Here is a 20,765-nt window from a genome sequence, read left to right as displayed (position 1 = left end):
GGTTCTGAGCACTATGGGACTTAACATCTGTGGTCATCAGTCCCCTAGAACTTAGAACTACTTAAACCTAACTAACCTAAGGACATCACACACATCCATGCCCGAGGCAGGATTCGAACCTGCGACCGTAGCAGTCGCGCGGTTCCGGACTGCGCGCCTAGAACCGCTAGACCACCGCGGCCGGCAGATATTATACACTTATGGCAGATTTTTTCTAATACCCGGAACAGTTCTGCAACTCGACCTCCCGGATAGCTTTTACCTCTCTCAGCACTGCGATTTTAGTCCCCTCTATGATTATAAAACGACGGCTCTGTAACGTTTTTTATGTTTGGGAACAGAAAAAAGTGGGACAGCTAGAGCTGGGGTCAGGGTCATTACAGGATTGTTGTTGACAACAACTCTGTGAACGAGTAACAAAGTGTGAACTTGCGCGTTATTGTGATGCGAACACCGTGATTGTTTCGTCACAGAATCTGGCTCTTCTTTTTTTCAGATTCTTTCACACAAACGGGATGAATTTTATTAGTGAAATGTGGCTGATCTGTCTTTATATACAAATCTTCTGTAAAAGCTAAGACTATGCTCTATCTTTTATGAGAGCTATGATAAAAGTACTCTGGTAAACTTCAATGACTTGATAACACGTCTTTTACAAAACATATTTCACAAAGTTCTTTTACAGCAATATACTTGTCTCATGTTGCTCATAGAATGTGACATCTGCTTCCTATCGGAAACGTACAGTGTGTTAACTGTAAGACGGAAGAGTTGCGCGGCGAGTGCGATGAGAGGAGGAAGCAAGCATTGGCTGGCGACGGGAGTGGTGAGCTGGGGGGGGGGGGGGGGGTCAAAGCACGCCTAGCAGTTGCAGTGCTGGCACTACAAATTGCGAGTCATGCTTACACGAAAGCAGACGAAAGGCTTGGAAGAAAACTCGCTTTAAATGTTGTTCGTAAACGAAACTGAAATCGTCATGTACATTAAAATCTATATCTATAAAAATGAATGTATGTATGTTTGTCTACTATGCGCTCAAAAACCATTCATCCGATTGCAATGTACTGTAATATGAATGTGTTTCGAAATAATACAGTAACCAATGGTGTTTCCATACAAAGCAATACGGTAGCAAGGAAAGATGAAATATAAGGTGATTCGGACGAAACAGGGGGCTCCATCAAAGTGATCGCGAACAAAATATCTGAAATGGAAACTCACCTTTTCTTGCAAGGCGTTTGTGGTGATACGCCAGGATGATTCTTGGAAAACTGTTTGAATCTTCCAATGCTACGCATGCTTTGTCCTGTGTATGTAGCAGCTCTCTCTGAAGATTTGTAAACGGGGTGAAGCAATTTTTTCTGCTCCCTTTCCCTGTCGGACCATTCAGTCACACGCAATATAATTTTGCGAGCATCGCTACGTAATACTGGTTTCCTTCTAACCGTAAGCCTACCGGTAGGGGTTGCTGGCGACTCCCGAGATGGGCCAGCAACTGCCTCTTCACTCATTTTGATAATATTTAGCACAACTGCACAATAAAAACACGCAGAACAGTACAGCGCAAAACAATAACGAAGCAGACGACAATGGCTACCTTGTACAACACAGTCAGCTACGTAATGTTGGCAGCAGTCGAAACTGCGTACCTACCGAAGCCTCCCGACGTTTACCGACTTCTACCGATTCGGGACTACGGAGAGGTCTGCCATCTTAAAGTTTACACACTTTTTTTTTTTTGTCAGTAGATGTCTTTGGGTGAGCGGACGCATGTCTGTTGAGGGAGGGACAGAGAAGACCTGTTACGAGAGTGTCAATAGGACCGTTCTGTGAGCTGTGGAGTTGGGAAAGTGAACCTTTAATATATTTGTACGTGTTTCGGCAGGCCGTTTGCCTACCTCTTATGTAACAGAAGTGAATGAATACCGAATTTTCTGACGATATGAACTTATATCCACACTGTCTAATCGGCGCCTCCATTGGTTCTTATGCTCGACTTGTGATAAGCTACTTTACGGAAACATGTGCCATTACTTAGAGAAACTATACACTGATCAGCTATAATATTATGACCACCTACCTAATAGCCGGTGTACACCTTTGGCCCGGATAGCAGCGGCGACACGTCGTGGCACGGAAGCAATGAGGCCATGGGAGGTCGCTGGAGTAAGCTGGCCCCACGTCTGCACACTTAAATCCCGTAAACTTGTTGCAGCTGGGATTCACAGTCATAAAAAATGTTTTGAAGGACATCATCTTTACGCCAGTGACCTTTATAAGTTTTATTGCGCTATTGCAATTTCGGCCTTAAGCCATTATCAGGTGATAAGCAATAATATCATTTGATAATGGCCTAAGGCCGAAATTGCAATAGTGCAATAAAAACTTATAACGGTCACTGGCGTAAAGATGATGTCCTTCAAATAATTCCCGTAAACTCAGGGGAGAGGAGCGGTGAGCTCTGAAGCCACGTTCAGTCACGTCGCACATGTGTTCGATCAAGTTCAGATGTGGTGAGTTTGGAGGGGCGGGGCAGAACATCAACTGGAACTAGCCACTGTCTTCCTCGAATCACTCCATCACAGTCCTGGCCTTCTGACATGGCGCATTGTCTTGTTGAAAAATGCCCCTGATATTGGGAAACATGACCTTCATGAAGGGGTGTACGCGGTCTGCAACCATTATACGATACTTCCTGGCCGCCATGGTGTCTTGCACGAGCTCCACTGGACCCATGGATGCCAATGTGAATGTTCCCCAGAGCATAATGCAGCCGCTACCAGCTTGTCTCCGTCCCACCGCACAGTTGTCAAGGAGCTGTTCCCCTGCAAGACGACGGATTAGCGCCCTCCCATCGGCATGACGAAGAACGTATCGGGATTCACCACACCATACAACGCTGTGCGAGTGCTCCAACGTCCAGTGCCTACGATCATTTCAGTCGCAGTTGCCGATGTCGCGGTGTTAACTGTGGCACATGCATAGGTCGGCGGCGGCGGCGGAGGCGGAGGCCTGTCGTTAGCAGCGTTCGGTGCACTGTTTCTTCAGACACCCTTGTACGCTGCCCAGCATTATCGTCTGATGTTAGTTGCGCCACAGTTAGCCGCCCGTCCTGTGTTACCAATTTGCCCAGCCAAGGACGTCCAACATCTGTAATAATGGGTGGCCACCCAACGCCACGATCTGGATAGTTTCATCTTGGTTTCGCCACTTGTTGAAGACACTCGCCACAGCCCTCCTTGAACATCCAAAACATCATAGAGTTTCCGAAACGTTCGTGCCAAGCCTCTGGGCCATCACAGTTATGCCCTCGGTCCAACTCAGATGGATAGCGCGCCTTCCGCATTCTACACAGGAACAGCACATTCAATGATGCTACCTGCACCATGGATATGCGTGACTAGCAGTCATTCCTTTCTAGGTGACGCTGTTATCGCCTGGACGGGCTTATATCGATAGTAGTTGGGTGGTCATAATGTTCTGTCTGATCGCTGGCTCAGTATCTTCCTTAAACATTTTCATTACTTGCGTTAATTATCATTCAAAATTAAGGCCACATTTTAGTCTGTGAATTTCTATTAGTTGCCTTTGAATATATGTATAACGACCAGTTGCTAATTTGAGCGGACGTGGACGGTCTTGGTTCCCGTATTTTTTCTTTATAGCCTCTCATACTCTCTCTCTCTCTCTCCCTCTCAATAACCGAGCAGGGTAGCGCACTGGATGGCACATTGGACTCGCATTCGGGAGGACGGTGGTTCGAACTAGCGTCCGGCCATCCTGATTTTGGTTCTCCGTGATTTTCTTATGTCGCTTAAGGCAAATGCCGAGATTGTTCTTTCGAAAGGGCACGGCCGATTTCTTTCTCCAACCCTCACTAATCCGAGCCTGTGCTCCGCCTCTAATGACATCGTTGTGGAAGAGGTTCAAATGGCTCTGAGCACTACTGCTGTGGTCATCAGTACCGTAGAACTTAGAACTACTTAAACCTAACTAACCTAAGGACATCACACACATCCATGCCCGAGGCAGGATTCGAACCTGCGACCGTAGCCGTCGCGCGGTTCCGGACTGCAGCGCCTAGAACCGCATGGCCACTCCGGCCGGCAGTGGAAGAGGCGTTAAACACAAATCTCCTCCTCCTCCTCTCTCTCAATAAGTTTTCCCAGTAACTATGCTATGTATAATAAATGTAAGAGTTTGTACAGCTTGTATTTTTGGTAACACGGCGTTACGCATTGCGTGCCTTCGCTATTTGGTTACATATTCGTCTACTCTGTCTAATTCTAGCCGCATTTGCTTTTTATAATTTGACGTACAATGTATCGGCTTATACCAGATCGTTTAGCGGTTTTCTTCACTCATGTCATTTTCTATATCCTTCCTTCCTTTGCTCCCGAAATTTGCATTTCACAGGTTTGCGACAGCTTACGCAATGCTGAGGGTGGAAAACACTGAAAAAAAAAAAATCACAACGACGGAATTATCCGAATGGGACGGAAATCTGTAGATGTGATGTCATGTACAGACAGACAAATGATTACAATTTTAGAAAACCTGGATCAGTTTTTCAAGAGAAACAGCTTCACAAATTGGGCATCGAAAACGCGTTGGTCCACCTCGCGCCCTTATGCAAGCAGTTATTCGGCTTTGCATCAGTTAATAAGAGTTTTTGGATACTCTCCTGAGATATATCGTACCACATTCTGTCCAACTGGCGCGTTAGACTGTCAAAATACCGAGCTGGCTGCAGAGCCCTGCCCATTACTTTGTAAACGTTCTCAGCTGGGAAGAGATCCGGCGATCTTGCTGGCCGAGGTCGCGTTTGGTAAGCACGAAGACATGCAGTAGAAACTCTCGCCGTTTGCGGGTGGGCATTATCTTGCTGATGTGTAAGCCCAGAGTGGCTTGCCATGAAGGGTTACAAAACGGGGCGCATAATATCGTCAACGTACCACTGTGCTGTTAAGCTGACGTGGATGACAACCAAAGGGCGGCTCAGACCGTCACTTCTGGTTGTCAGGCTACAGTCAGATTGGTATACAGGTACCACCCCGTTGTCTGGGGCGTCTAAAAGACACGTCTTCGCTGGTCATTTGGACTCAGTTAGAAGTGGGACTCATTACTGAAAACAATTCCACTCCAGTCAATAATAATCCAGACCAAATACGTGTATGGAGATGAGCCAATCAGACGTGGGATACCAACCTGACTGTCGCCCGCCATACGGCCTGACAACCAGGAGCTATGGTCTTGGGTGCCATTTTATTTCATAGCAGGTCCCGTTTGCTTGTCCTCTGCGGCACCCTTACAGCACAGCTGAACGTCGACATAATCTACGCCCTGTTTTGTTATCCGTCAAGGCATGTCATCCTGGGTTTACATTTCAGCTACTTAATGCCCTCCCGCACGCGTTGACAGTTTCTACTCCTTCTCATCGTGCTTGCCAAACCCTACCTTGGCCAGAAATGTTGCCGAATCTTCCCCAAAAGAGAACGTTTGGAGCGTAATGGGCAGGGCCCTCAAATGGTCTCGGGATTTTAGCGATCTAACACACCAATTGAACAGAATTTGGCACAATATCCGTCAAAAGAACATCCACCAACTGTATCAGACGATATCATGTTGTTGACTTCTCAATTTGTAAATCTTTTTCTATTGAATAAATCGTCCAACTGTTTGGAAACTATTACCATTACTTTGTTTGCAGATGTACACTCCTGGAAATTGAAATAAGAACACCGTGAATTCATTGTCCCAGGAAGGGGAAACTTTATTGACACATTCCTGGGGTCAGATACATCACATGATCACACTGACAGAACCACAGGCACATAGACACAGGCAACAGAGCATGCACAATGTCGGCACTAGTACAGTGTATATCCACCTTTCGCAGCAATGCAGGCTGCTATTCTCCCATGGAGACGATCGTAGAGATGCTGGATGTAGTCCTGTGAAACGGCTTGCCATGCCATTTCCACCTGGCGGCTCAGTTGGACCAGCGTTCGTGCTGGACGTGCAGACCGCGTGAGACGACGCTTCATCCAGTCCCAAACATGCTCAATGGGGGACAGATCCGGAGATCTTGCTGGCCAGGGTAGTTGACTTACACCTTCTAGAGCACGTTGGGTGGCACGGAATACATGCGGACTTGCATTGTCCTGTTGGAACAGCAAGTTCCCTTGCCGGTCTAGGAATGGTAGAACGATGGGTTCGATGACGGTTTGGATGTACCGTGCACTATTCAGTGTCCCCTCGACGATCACCAGTGGTGTACGGCCAGTGTAGGAGATCGCTCCCCACACCATGATGCCGCGTGTTGGCCCTGTGTGCCTCGGTCGTATGCAGTCCTGATTGTGGCGCTCACCTGCACGGCGCCAAACACGCATACGACCATCATTGGCACCAAGGCAGAAGCGACTCTCATCGCTGAAGACGACACGTCTCCATTCGTCCCTCCATTCACGCCTGTCGCGACACCACTGGAGGCGGGCTGCACGATGTTGGGGCGTGAGCGGAAGACGGCCTAACGGTGTGCGGGACCGTAGCCCAGCTTCATGGAGACGGTTGCGAATGGTCCTCGCCGATACCCCAGGAGCAACAGTGTCCCTAATTTGCTGGGAAGTGGCGGTGCGGTCCCCTACGGCACTGCGTAGGATCCTACGGTCTTGGCGTGCATCCGTGCGTCGCTGCGGTCCGGTCCCAGATCGACGGGCACGTGCACCTTCCGCCGACCACTGGCGACAACATCGATGTACTGTGGAGACCTCACGCCCCACGTGTTGAGCAATTCGGCGGTACGTCCACCCGGCCTCCCGCATGCCCACTATACGCCCTCGCTCAAAGTCCGTCAACTGCACATACGGTTCACGTCCACGCTGTCGCGGCATGCTACCAGTGTTAAAGACTGCGATGGAGCTCCGTATGCCACGGCAAACTGGCTGACACTGACGGCGGCGGTGCACAAATGCTGCGCAGCTAGCGCCATTCGACGGCCAACACCGCGGTTCCTGGTGTGTCCGCTGTGCCGTGCGTGTGATCATTGCTTGTACAGCCCTCTCGCAGTGTCCGGAGCAAGTATGGTGGGTCTGACACACCGGTGTCAATGTGTTCTTTTTTCCATTTCCAGGAGTGTATATTACATCTACCGACCTCTGCTTCATTCAGATAATTCCTTCTCGTGCGTCGTTTTCACTCAGAGAGTTCCAAGAAAGCTTGTCGACATACAATTTACGTGATACAGAGCAGACAGAGCACAAAGAAGTCTGTTCGCATAATCGTTGGCCCAACAACTCATAGTTCTGTCAGTAATTTCCTGTTAAAATCAAAGTTTTTCAAGGAATAATTTGTGCCTTCAGATACCGCCGATTTCGTCAGATTAAGGTATCAGTCATATTTATTTCAATGATTTTCCTGTAAGAGTGAGATTAATTTCAATATAATTCAGGGCAGGACTTATCCTAGACACAAGTTGCAATAAGTCACTTCCATTAAGCAGTAGGCTTCAAGCATAGTTCATAGCAGGCACATACTTTCATTTGTTTAAATTCGACTTACAGCATAGCAAAGTCGGATCTAAATAAAACTTTCAGTAGTACTCCTTATTCATGTTCGACCTCATGGCAAGAGTTCAAAGTGCAGTACGTCGTTAAAATCGAAGACAATGCTTCCACTGGGACGTCTGGAGCTCAATCCTGACGTCATATCCGTAAACCATGTTTCATCACCTGTTACCACACGTTTCAGTAGGTCGTCATTGCCGGCCGCTGGTGGCCGAGCGGTTCTGGCGCTACAGTCTGGAACCGCGCGACCGCTACGGTCGCAGGTTCGAATCCTGCCTCGGGCACGGATGTGTGTGTTGTCCTTAGGTTAGTTAGGTTTAAGTAGTTCTAAGTTCTAGGGGACTTATGACCTCAGCAGTTGAGTCCCATAGTGCTCAGAGCCATTTAAACCATTTGAGGTCGTCATTATTGGATACTTCATTAGCGACTCCTCAGCAACACGCCTTCGCAGCTATTTTCTTCGGAATTCAACGATTTTGGAAAGTAAATTACCGTCGCGAGTTTCATACATAAAATATCCAAAGATGTTTCAGATTACGAGCCTATTGACATACGAACATCGTCAATGACTTCTGTGATTGTTATTCGGCGATCTTCCATAAACATTTCTTTCAATCTTTCCACAAAGGTACTCGACTCTTCAGCGTGTCCACGGCCTTCTTCCAAACAGTGTTAATACAGACTAATAAATACAGTTTATCCCCCGAAATACACACCCAGACGATAAATGTGGCCTAATGATAACGCGATCTGACTACTAGTGGCAGGAGATGGAATGCTCACACACAGCTCAACGAAAGGAAGGAAAGTGACTCAGAAATTACTCAGTTGAACACTGAACATGTACATGAACTGCTAACGACATGCCACACAACTTCAGAGTTGTAAGATTTCTAGCTTATTTTTGGTTTTCAGGAAAGGGGATGGAAGCTCTATTTTCATTCGATGTACCATATTTCATATCTGATATTGGATAAAATTCCAATAGAGGTTTTCAATGGTTGATATGTTACGCCACAGAGGTTCTGAGTACAAACAATGTGATCTTTGGCTGCTAGTAGCACTGTCGTTGCTGAAGCATTGTAAGAGAAGCTAGTGAGTCGGGTGTTCGTCATGCTGCTCAGCGATTTGGAAATAGCTTGCAGAACACAGAGGTAAAGATACAGAGGATATTGAATTTTGGAAATATGATTTGGTAAACATTAATTTGGGAAGTGAATATTTATTTGTAATGTGGTTGCTGCACTGCTCGGCTGCGTGTGATTTACAATACGCTTGGAAAATGAAATGTTTTAGTGGGATTTTTCTTTATTGGTTCGGATTAGTTTCATTGTTCAGACGTGATTAAGGATAGTTATTTCTTCACATGGCTTGCACTCGGAAGATATAGAATTACCACTCCTTTACCATTTCAGTATTTAATTTCATGACAGGGTCATATTTTTAATAACAAGTAATTTTTGTAAAAGTGATTGTAATAGACAGTGAGTTTCAGTATTTACTATATGGTTCTCTAAAAAGATTAGTCTCTTTTCAGTTATTTAGCAAGTTTAAATTCCATCAACATCTCCTCACGGAAGTTTATTTTCTGATTATATGTGTTGCCGCACTACACTTTTCGGAACACAGTGATCGAAGAATGATCTGCTTAGTGTAGTTGCACATCCTTGGGTTGCACTACGCCAGGCTTTCTTTTTTAGTCATCTGGTTTGCTGCTGCGCTGTATTTTCTGTTGTCATCACAATTTTAGTTACAAAGGGAAAGCAATAAAATTTGTTGTGGCCATTTACATCGAATTCACAATACAGAAAGATCATTTACAGTTAAGAAAATAAGGTCATTCATACTTAGGTGCTACATTTCAAAATTAACGTCAGAGTCCAAAATGGTTCTAATGGCTCTTAGCACTATGAGACTTAACATCGGAGGTCATCAGTCTCCTAGAACTTAGAACAACTTAAACCTAACTAACCTAAGGACATCACACACATCCATGCCCGAGGCCGGATTCGAACCTGCGAATGCAGCAGTAGCGCGGTTCCGGACTGAAGCGCCTAGAACCGCTCGGCCACCGCGGCCGGCCGCAGAGTCAGATTAGGTAAAATTTATTTCAGGTCTTATTTCTTTTGTAAACAGTTTTATTCTCACAGCGCAGTGTTACATTTTCGTGTGTATCATGCAATGTTTGGAAATTTGTTTAGTCAGTTACAGAACATTTTTATTGAAACATTTTGGGTTATCTAATCTTTCAAACTCTATTTCAAATTTTATGTAGCATTTTTATTCTGTTATCTTCGTGTACTGAAACTGTGCCTCACGTATTGTGAAGTCACGCATTGTATCGCTGATCACTGCACTGCATAATGCAGAGTTCCACAGAACAGCTCATTTAGTTTCCAGTTTTGGTTTTCTAATTAATTTGGTAGAATCTAATTGTGGTACGGGTATACGTTTATACAATTTCATATAGTTTTGGTGACTCATTTAATCAGACAGCGTTTTCGTAATTACACCACTTGCATTGTTCAGGACGACAAAACAGGTAAACGAAGTTAAAGATAGGAAAAAACCAGTCCAGATTTAGTTAAAAGCAACAAATATACATAATTTTTATTAGGAAAAATTACGAAGTCTATTAAATTCTACTTTATAATTACGATTTGTGCAATGACAAAAGTTTTTGTTGCATAATAAGTTGTTAACACTTAACATGTGTACAATGATTTTCAGCTAGGTATTGTCAGCCGTAGGAAATCTCGGAGAAAATACATCAGCGTCAACTTACCTGCTTTGTTGAAAATCTTTTACAAAAGAAGAAATTCTATTAGGGAAAGCGTCCAATGTAGCCCTTGCTCGTGTTCAAATATGGGAAACACTCCACTCCCAGAAAATACTTCAGACTTCCGTCGACGCAAAAACACTTGGAGAAAATTGGTATTCCAAGAGTAGGTACAAATTAATGAATTTGCGGATTTGAAATGTAATAGAAATTTAATATCAGTTACATGTAGATTATGCATAAAATTTTGCCATGAAGGCGAAGAATAAACATCGAGCCAGAGTATCTAGTATCCCTTCCGAACAACATCTCAGAGGCACAAAAGAAAGAGCATCCACTACAAATAATTTAGAAACATCGTCGCTGTTGGGAAAGAATATTTGGAAGTCACTAAGTTTACAGATGCCAAGCATAGAGCTGGACTGACATCAGCACATGATCTGAATCAATTTTTAAGGTGTACAAAGACCAAGTATTCGACACGTGATATCTGCGTAGATAGACAACGTTTAAAGACACGGTTTTTCCCAAATTGAATATTATCGTAACTCGCAATCATATGAAAGCTATTGCAATGCTCGCAGCTGGCTGCAGTCTCACGATGAAACGGAACGGTGCTAGTCGAAAGCGTCCATCTTCTTACAAGACAAATATCAGAAATATGCTACAGCATGCTGGGCCGGGAGGAAGACAAGACGTGACAGCCTTCCGCTCCAAAGCATCCTGGAAACCAAACGAAATCTGCCACCTAGCGTTCCTATTGGCCAGCATCCATCAATGCTTTTGGCCTCGCAGCAAGATATACTGGCACTTCTTGTTTCTGGCAAATATGAGTCCCTCACGCGGTCAGAGGCATATCGTGAACGCCTGCCTGTGATCAACAAGTGACCTACGCAGAGCGTGGTGCAATTCTGCGATGCATTGAAGGCGCTCGTTTCGAAAGGGCAACATTTCAGACTAGGTTCAAATCTGAGCCTGCTACTTTTAAAATTTTATTTTTAGTTTAATTTATGCCATAACTTTTTGAATCTACAAAAGTTAAATTTTACTGTCCTGAAAAAATTATCAGAATTGCAAAATTACTTGAGGATATACAGATGAACAAAATTGGGACTTCTCCAGATGAGGATGGAAGACAATAAGATTTGCTTTTCATATTGGCAGTTATTTCAACTTACGTTGCAGGCATTGTTACTGTTGCTGGAATTGTTATTGTTTTAGTTAAGTTTCAAGAATAGAAGCTCGTCTACAAGATAAATTCCGGTTTTTAAAGAAAGGCACGATTTAGGTATACATGTACATCTACATCTACATGACTACTCTGCAATTCACATTTAAGTGCTTGGCAGAGGGTTCGTCGAACCACAATCATACTAACTATCTACCATTCCACTCCCGAACAGCGCGCGGGAAAAACGAACACCTAAACCTTTCTGTTTGAGCTCTGATTTCTCTTATTTTATTTTGATGATCATTCCTACCTATGTAGGTTGGGCTCAACAAAATATTTTCGCATTCGGAAGAGAAAGTTGGTGACTGAAATTTCGTAAATAGATCTCGCCGCGACGAAAAACGTCTTTGCTATAATGACTTCCATCCCAATTCGCGTATCATATCTGCCACACTCTCTCCCCTACTACGTGATAATACAAAACGAGCTGCCCTTTTTTGCACCCTTTCGATGTCCTCCGTCAATCCCACCTGGTAAGGATCCCACACCGCGCAGCAATATTCTAACAGAGGACGAACGAGTGTAGTGTAAGCTGTCTCTTTAGTGGACTTGTTGCATCTTCTAAGTGTCCTGCCAATGAAACGCCACCTTTGGCTCGCCTTCCCCACAATATTATCTATGTGGTCTTTCCAACTGAAGTTGTTCGTAATTTTAACACCCAGGTACTTAGTTGAATTGACAGCCTTGAGAATCGTACTATTTATCGAGTAATCGAATTCCATCGGATTTCTTTTGGAACTCATGTGGATCACCTCACACTTTTCGTTATTTAGCGTCAACTGCCACCTGCCACACCATACAGCAATCATTTCTAAATCGCTTTGCAACTGATACTGGTCTTTGGATGACCTTACTAGACGGTAAATTACAGCATCATCTGCGAACAACCTAAGAGAATTGCTCAGATTGTCACCCAGGTCATTTATATAGATCAGGAACAGCAGAGGTCCCAGGACGCTTCCCTGGGGAACACCTGATATCACTTCAGTTTTACTCGATGATTTTCCGTCTATTACTACGAACTGCGACCTTCCTGACAGGAAATCACGAATCCAGTCGCACAACTGAGACGATACCCCATAGGCCCGCAGCTTGATTAGAAGTCGCTACTGAGGAACAGTGTCAAAAGCTTTCCGGAAATCTAGAAATACGGAATCAAAATAAGATCCCTCGTCAATAGCGGCCATTACTTCGTGCGAATAAAGAGCTAGCTGCGTTGCAAAAGAACGATGTTTTCTGAAACCATGCTGATAACGTATCAATAGATCGTTCCCTTCGAAGTGATTCATAATGTTTGAATACAGTATATGCTCCAAAACCCTACTGCAAACCGACGTCAATGATATAGGTCTGTAGTTAGATGGATTACTCCTACTACCCTTCTTAAACACTGGTGCGACCTGCGCAAGTTTCCAATCTGTAGGTACAGATCTATCTGTGAACGAGCGGTTGTATATGAGCGCTAAGTAGGGAGCTATTGTATCAGCGTAATCTGGAAGGAACCTAATCGGTATACAATCTGGACGTGAAGACTTGCCCGGATCAAGCGATTTGAGTTGCTTCGCAACCTCTAAGGTATCTACTTCTAAGAAACTCATGCTAGCAGCTGTTCGTGTTTCAAATTCTGGAATATTCCATTCATCTTCCCTGGTGAAGGAATTTCGGAAAACTGCGTTCAATAACTCCGCTTTAGCGGCACAGTCGTCGGTAACAGTACCATCGGCACTGCGCAGCGAAGGTATTGACTGCGTCTTGCCGCTTGTGTACTTTACATACGACCAGAATTTCTTCGGATTTTCTACCAAATTTCGAGACAATGTTTCGTTGTGGAACCTATTAAAGGCATCTCGCATTGAAGTCCGTGCCAAATTTCGCGCGTCTGTAAATTTTAGCCAATCTTCGGGATTTCGCGTTCTTCTGAACTTCGCATGCTTTTTCCGTTGCCTCTGCAACAGAGTTCGGACCTGTTTTGTGTACCACGGGGGATCAGTTCCATCTCTTACCAATTTATGAGGTATGAATTTCTCAATTGCTGTTGCTACTATATCTTTGAATTTGAGCCACATCTCGTCTACATTTGCATAGTCAGTTCGGTAGGAATGGAGATTGTCTCTTAGGAAGGCTTCTAGTGACACTTTATCCGCTTTTTGAAATACAATTATTTTGCGTTTGTTTCTGGTGGATTTGGAAGAAACGGTATTGAGCCTAGCTACAACGACCTTGTGATCACTAATCCTGTATCAGTCATGATGCTCTCTATCAGCTCTGGATTGTTTGTGGCTAAGAGGTCAAGTGTGTTTTCGCAACCATTTACAATTCGCGTGGGTTCGTGAACTAACTGCTCGAAATAATTTTCGGAGAAAGCATTTAGGACAATCTCGGAAGATGTTTTCTGCCTACCACCAGTTTTGAACAAGTATTTTTGCCAACATATCGAGGGAAGGTTGAAGTCCCCACCAACTATAATTTATAAAAATGACACTGCATTTCGTGTCCCATCTATGGACAACTTTGCTCTGTATCTCACCAGTTACAATCAGTCTGTTTATTTTAGGTTAGGAATAATGAAAATGAAGAAAACATCTAATAACCAATAAGACAAAGTCTAATACGTAAATCACCATGTATAACTGTTGAAAGTAATAAACGTCCTCTCTTGACAGTTTTTTGGTTTGTTATTAAAATCTATGCCATGTAAGATTTCTTGTTTTAAAGTTTTGTTGGTTGGTTTACGTAGTGCCTTAATGGTTTACACTATTACTAACTTATTATTCACTCGGAAAATGTGGAACACACTATCAGCACAGCATATAAGAAAACTTCGAGAAAAGTTGCTGAAAGATGCCAGGAAATACAACACCCCTAAAGAAAAAGAAAGAGAACGGATAGAAGAAGACCGGAAAACATGAATATAAAGGTAACCTCCTGTGAAAAATGTTTAATTGAACATTGTAACAAGCAAGCTGAAAGGAAAAGAAAGTACAAGCGTAGAATAAATCTGTATCGGTTGAGAATGAGTTTGAAATTTGCGCTTCTCACAAAAGTTCAGATGAATGTCTTCAGCTTCAGTTTCTTGGGTAAAGGTGCTTCCTTCCAGCCCCACAAAAAATGTGCAGTTTTTTTGCGAGAAACTGCCTGAAAAGGTAGCTAAGCAGATTTTCTCAGTAGACAAGAAAACATGTCTTACACTTCCAGATGATCATCTGCTGAAAATACAAAACTTTTTAACGGTTTATAAAATCAGCATGTAATTACCTTGCATGCCGTCTATTTTAGACCCAGCGATTGGGAAAACAGTTAACTTGCAGAAACATAAGACGAACATGATAGCAAAGGAAGTATTTTTTAAGCAAGAAAATATTTATATTGAAAGCAAGTTTTCGGTGTTACACCCAATGTATATTGTCTCATCTGTGTAGATTCTGAAATGAGTGATGAAAAATCATACCCGAAAGACCTGTTGATACATAATCTCGAAGAAGTTATAGGCTCAGAACCACCTTTGGGAAAGATCATGTCAAGAACATTTATTTTGGTGGAGTTTCAAACTGCAAGACGGAAATCAGCTAAATAGGGGAATGCCGCAATTGTACAGAGAGAACCGGCCGCTGAGGCCGAATTGTTCTAGGAACTTCAGTCCGTAACCACGCGGCTGGTACGCTCGCAGGGTTCGAATCCTGCCTCGGGTTTGGATATGTGTGATGTCCTTAGGTTAGTTAGGTTTAAGTAGTTCTAAGTTCTAAGGGACTGATGACCTCAGATGTTAAGTCCCATAGTGCTTAGAGCCATTTGAACCATTTCTTTTGTACAGAGAGTCGGCCGGAGTGGCCGCGCGGTTAAAGGCGCTTCAGTCTGGAACCGCACGACCGCTACGGTCGCAGGTTCGAATCCTGCCTCGGGCATGGATGTGTGTGATGTCCTTAGGTTAGTTAGGTTTAAGTAGTTCTAAGTTCTAGGGGACTGATGACCTCAGATGTTAAGTCCCATAGTGCTCAGAGCCATTTTGTACAGAGAGCTGTTGAAGAAAATGGAGAAATGTAGCTTACATGTATGAGATCTGTGGGGAACTGAACGAAGGCGTTCAAGGTCGACGAAAAGAATGTATTTTTCATTGAATTTGAACAAGTTCTTCCTGTTCTCCCGAATACACATGTTAGGAATACCTTATGAGTTTTCAGGAAATTTAGGCGTGTTTGTCTTATTTGTAGGTAACAGAACTTTCTTATGTTATTTAAATAAGAAGTGAGGGCTAAATATGTTAAATACCGATTGATCTGTAAACTGATATAATAAAATTAATATTAACTTACAGCTTCCAGCGAGTCACACCGGTGACACTTCCTTGTCCCACTAGTGACGGTCTTCGGTTTGCAATTTGTGTGAGTAAATATTAAATGTATTGATTTTTATCACGCAGAGACTGTTTTATTCTAGTGGAAATAGTAAACAACCAATGAGAGGCAAAATGGTTTATTAAAAACCCCTTTACCATCATTTCAAAATTTATAAAAACGTTTCCTTCAGAGGTAAATATTGACAGCTGGAATACATGTTGTGGCAGAGGAACGTTAAAATATAGCTCAATGGTATTAGTCAATCAAAAGATGTCACCTCCATAATAATTAATACACTAGCATTACATTAGTGAGGAAATACCAAATGGCAACAATCATGTTGTGCATGTTTTAATTGTTATAGAGATGAAGTTTTGTATTTAACTGACACCTTTCAGCTACATTTTAACGTACCTCTGCCAAAACATGTAATCAAGTTTTCAATATTTCCACCCAAACAAGACATCTACATCTACATGTACGTGGATACTCTACAAATCACATTTAAGTGCCTGGCAGAGGGTTCATTTAACCACCTTCACAATTCCCTACTATTCCAATCTCGTACAGCGCGTGGAAAGAATGAACACCTATATCTTTCCGTACGAGCTCTGATTTCCCTTATTTTATCATGGTGATCGTTCCGCCATATATAGGTCGGTGTCAACAAAATATTTTCGCATTCGAAAGAGAAAGTTGGTGATTGGAATTTCGTGAGAAGATTCTGTCGCAACGAAAAACGCCTTTCTTCTAATGATTTCCAGCCCAAATCCCGTATCATTTCTGTGACACTCTCTCCCATATTTCGCTATAATACAAAATGTGCTGTCTTTCATTGAACTTTTTCGATGTACTCTGTCAGTCCTACCTGGTAAGGATCCCACACCGCGCAGCAGTATTCTAAAAGAGGACGGACAAGTGTAGTATAGGCAGTCTTCTTAGTAGGTGTGTTACATTTTCTAAGTGTCCTTCCAATAAAACGCAATCTTTGGTTAGCCTTCCCCACAACATTTTCTATGTGTTCCTTCCAATTTAAGTTGTTCGTAATTGTAATACCTAGTTATTTAGTTGAATTTACTGGTTTTAGATTAGACTGATTTATCGTGTAACCGAAGTTTAACGAGTACTTTTTAGTACTCATATGGATGACCTCACACTTTTCGTTATTTAGGGTCAACTGCCACTTTTCGCACCATTCAGATATCTTTTCTAAATCGTTTTGCAGTTTGTTTTGATCTTCTTATGACTTTATTAGTCGATAAACGACAGCGTCATCTGCAAACAACCGAAGACTACTGCTCAGATTGTCTCCCAAATCGTTTATATAGATAAGGAACAGCAAAGGGCCTATAACACTACCTTGGGGAACGCCTGAAATCACTTCTGTTTTACTCGATGACTTTCCGCCAGTTACTACGAACTGTGACCTCTCTGACAGGAAATCACAAATCCAGTCACATAACTGATACGATATTCCCATAAGCACGCAATTTTACTACGAGCCGCTTGTGTGGTACAGTGTCAAAAGCCTTCCGAAAATCCAGGAATACGGAATCGATCTGAAATCCCTTGTCAATAGCACTCAGCACTTCGTGTGAATAAAGAGCTAGTTGTGTTTCACAGGAACGATGTTTTCTAAACCCATGTTGACTGTGTGCCAATACACCGTTTCCTTCGAGGTAATCCATAATGTTCGAATACAATATATGTTCTAAAATCCTGCTGCGTTACGACGTTAACGATATGGACCTGTTTTATAAACGTTGAAACCATGGTAAAGGGGTACTGATAAACCTTCCATTTTGAAACTGATCGCTGTTTACTATTTCTAGAAAAAAATTTCCTCCTACAGTTGTTTCTCCAGCGACGTACAACATTTTAAAGTTGTTTTGTTACTGTGAATTCGATGTTTAAAAGAAAATAAGTGCATAATACACAGAGTTCTTGTAAAATGTTGGTGGCATTCATTGTTAGGTTAGGTTAGGTTAGTGTTGTTTAACGTCCCGTCGACAACGAGGTTATTAGAGACGGAGCGCAAGCTCGGGTAAGGGAAGGATGGGGATGGAAATCGGCTGAGCCCTTTCAAAGGAACCATCCCGGCATTCGCCTGAAACGATTTAGGGAAATCACGGAAAACCTAAATCAGGATGGCTGGAGACGGGATTGAATCGTCGTCCTCTCGAATGCGACATTCAGTGTTCTGTGCACTTGCTATCCTGTGCGTGACAAAGCTTTAAAGATGATTAACAACTCACCTGTACACACCTGATATTCAGATTCAAAGGGAAGGTAACCAACTATGCATACGATCACCAATCAATTTATAATTTATTTCTATACCATTTCTCATATTACTTTTCAACTGTTGATAAATTCAATGAAACTGCCCCACCTGTGACAATGGAATCTCCCCACTCCAAAGGTACTTTCCAGACATGTTTACTAACAGCCGGCCGCGGTGGTCTCGCGGTTCTAGGCGCGCAGTCCGGAACCGTGCGACTGCTACGGTCGCAGGTTCGAATCCTGCCTCGGACATGGATGTGTGTGATGTCCTTAGGTTAGTTAGGTTTAAGTAGTTCTAAGTTCTAGGGGACTGATGACCACAGCAGTTGAGTCCCATAGTGCTCAGAGCCATTTGAACCATTCTTGTTTACTAACATAAATAAAAAAAAGTCACGTGTATCGGACTAATACAAGAGTGGAATTACGAAATACTCGTGTTTTTCGAACACACCTCACTCACATAATGCATTTGCTTAGCTCTTGGACATGAGAAACAGGTACGCTATGAGAATGAGGTACGCACCAGCGGCGACAGGTGGTGGCGCGGCGTCCCCCGGGAAGCGAACCTTGTCCATGGCGGCGGCTGGCGGAGACCCTGGCGAGAAGACGGCCTCCTCGCCGCCGCCGAAAGTGACGGACAGCCTGTCTGGAGAGGCCTGCTGCCGCAGCGCCGCGCTTTTCTCGTCCTGCACAGGCAGAAAGAGGCGCGGCTCTGGACAGTCGTACAACACCGCAGGCAGCGTCGGTGAAACCCTCCAGCAAGCAGCCAATACTACAATGTTTGTCATTTCTATGCATATGAAGTGTTAGCCACAATGGTGTCGTTAAAGCTCTACGAATTTCGACACTGCACAAGCTTGTCTTCATCTGGCGCAAAGCCGAAGGTCACGGACGTCATGATGTCACCTCCACTATATATATATATATATATATATATATATATATATATATATATATATATATATATATTTGTTTATCAGTCAATCAGAATTAAAAGGCACTGACTGACATTGTTGATTAAAATGAGTTGTAAACTCTAAGAAAAAAAATAAGGGACGCAAACGACACGTTGGAATTATTCGTGTGGGTCGGAAGTCAGAGAAACTGGATGATTTATTCAAGAGGAAAAGCCTTACAAACTGAGCAAATTAGAAACGAGTTGCTCCACGTCCGGCCATTATGCAGGCACTTTTTCGGCATGACATTGATTGAGTTTTTGGATGTCCCCTGAGGGATATCGTGCGGAGTTCTGTCCAATTGTTGCGTTAGATCGTCAAAATCCCGAGATAGTTGGAGGGTCCTGCCCGTAATGCTCCAAACATTCTCAGATGGGAAGAGATCAGGCGAACTTGCTGGCCAAGGTAGGGTTCGATGGTCAGTGGGGCTCAGTTCGAAGTGGGATTCATCACTGAAGATAGTTCTGTCCAGTCAATGAGATTCCAGGCCGAAGAAGTGTCTGGAGACGCCACAGTGGTGGGATACCAACCTGACGGTCGCCCGCCATATCGCCTAACAACCAGGAGTGATGGTCTGGAGTGCCACTTCTTTTCCTAGCAGGACTCCTCTGGTTGTGATCTGCAACATCCTTACACCACTGCGTTACGTCGACGATATTATACACCCGCTTTTGTTGCCCTTCATTGCAAGCCATCCTGGGCTGAGGATGCAGCAAGATAATGAAACGCTCGCCCGCATTTGGCGAGAGTTTCTGCTGCTTGTCTTCATGCTTGCCAAACCCTACCGTGGCCAACAGGGTCGGCGGATCTCTTCTCAACAGAGAACGTGTGGAACATTATGGGCACGGTCCTCCAACAGTCTAGGGGTTTTGACGATCTAATGCGCCAGTTACAATTTGGCACGATGTCCTTCAGGAGGAAATCCAACAACTGTATCACCCAATGCCAAGCTGAATACTGCTTACATTAGGGCCAGAGGTGGTCACTTTAGCTGACCAGCTCGATTTGTGAAGGTCTTTGTTTTGAATAAGTCAACCAGTTTTTCTGAAACTGTATTCATTTGTTGGTGTGTACATGTACGTCACATCTACCAATTTCCGTCCTCCTTCGTGGTGCAGCGTTTTCTTTTTCCTGTGCTTTATTTCCTTCAGAGTGTACATTATTTAGTTTATTTTACTGGCAGATGGAAGGGAACTAGCTGTGGTAGTTGTGTGTGAATGTAATTCAGAACTTATGCTTAAAGCTGGCGATGAAACGAACTAACCGCTGTGTTTAGCTCTTTTCAGTTCCAATATTGCAGTACCTGACAGTTGCACCATGGCGGAATACAAGTTGTTTAGTGATAAGAGAAATACAAATATTTCTCTGCGCTTTTACCATTTTGCAAAGTGAAATAATATTGTGCAAAGTTTGCTCGAATTATTTAGCAAAACTATGGACTAGGAAGAGCCACAAGACGAGCTAAATTTTCTACTTGAAGGTAAGAAGCTAAATAGTAGACCTTGAAAGCGGTAGTACAGTAAACAGTTGTTACAGAGCTGACGTGCGCGCATAGTGTAAACTGAAATCCCTGGCACCAGTGAATACACATGGTACCTGTCCTAACGCACTAAGGGT

At 43.5% G+C, this 20,765-nt stretch overlaps 1 protein-coding gene across 1 annotated transcript in view; it reads right to left on the bottom strand.

Annotated features, from left to right (window-relative positions):
* Positions 1 to 18,980, bottom strand: part of LOC126260432 (transmembrane channel-like protein) — a 303,831-nt gene extending 284,851 nt beyond the window's left edge. The window contains exon 1 of the mRNA XM_049957760.1: positions 18,716 to 18,980. Coding sequence (XP_049813717.1) covers positions 18,716 to 18,980 — 265 coding nt within the window. The remainder of the gene's footprint in view (positions 1 to 18,715) is intronic.
* Between the last annotated feature and the right edge of the window lie 1,785 nt (positions 18,981 to 20,765).

Source organism: Schistocerca nitens, chromosome 5 (assembly GCF_023898315.1).
Source record: "Schistocerca nitens isolate TAMUIC-IGC-003100 chromosome 5, iqSchNite1.1, whole genome shotgun sequence".
Lineage (NCBI taxonomy): Eukaryota > Metazoa > Arthropoda > Insecta > Orthoptera > Acrididae > Schistocerca > Schistocerca nitens.
The sequence above is the reverse complement of the archived record's forward strand: the minus strand, read 5'-3'. Positions and strand labels throughout refer to the sequence as shown.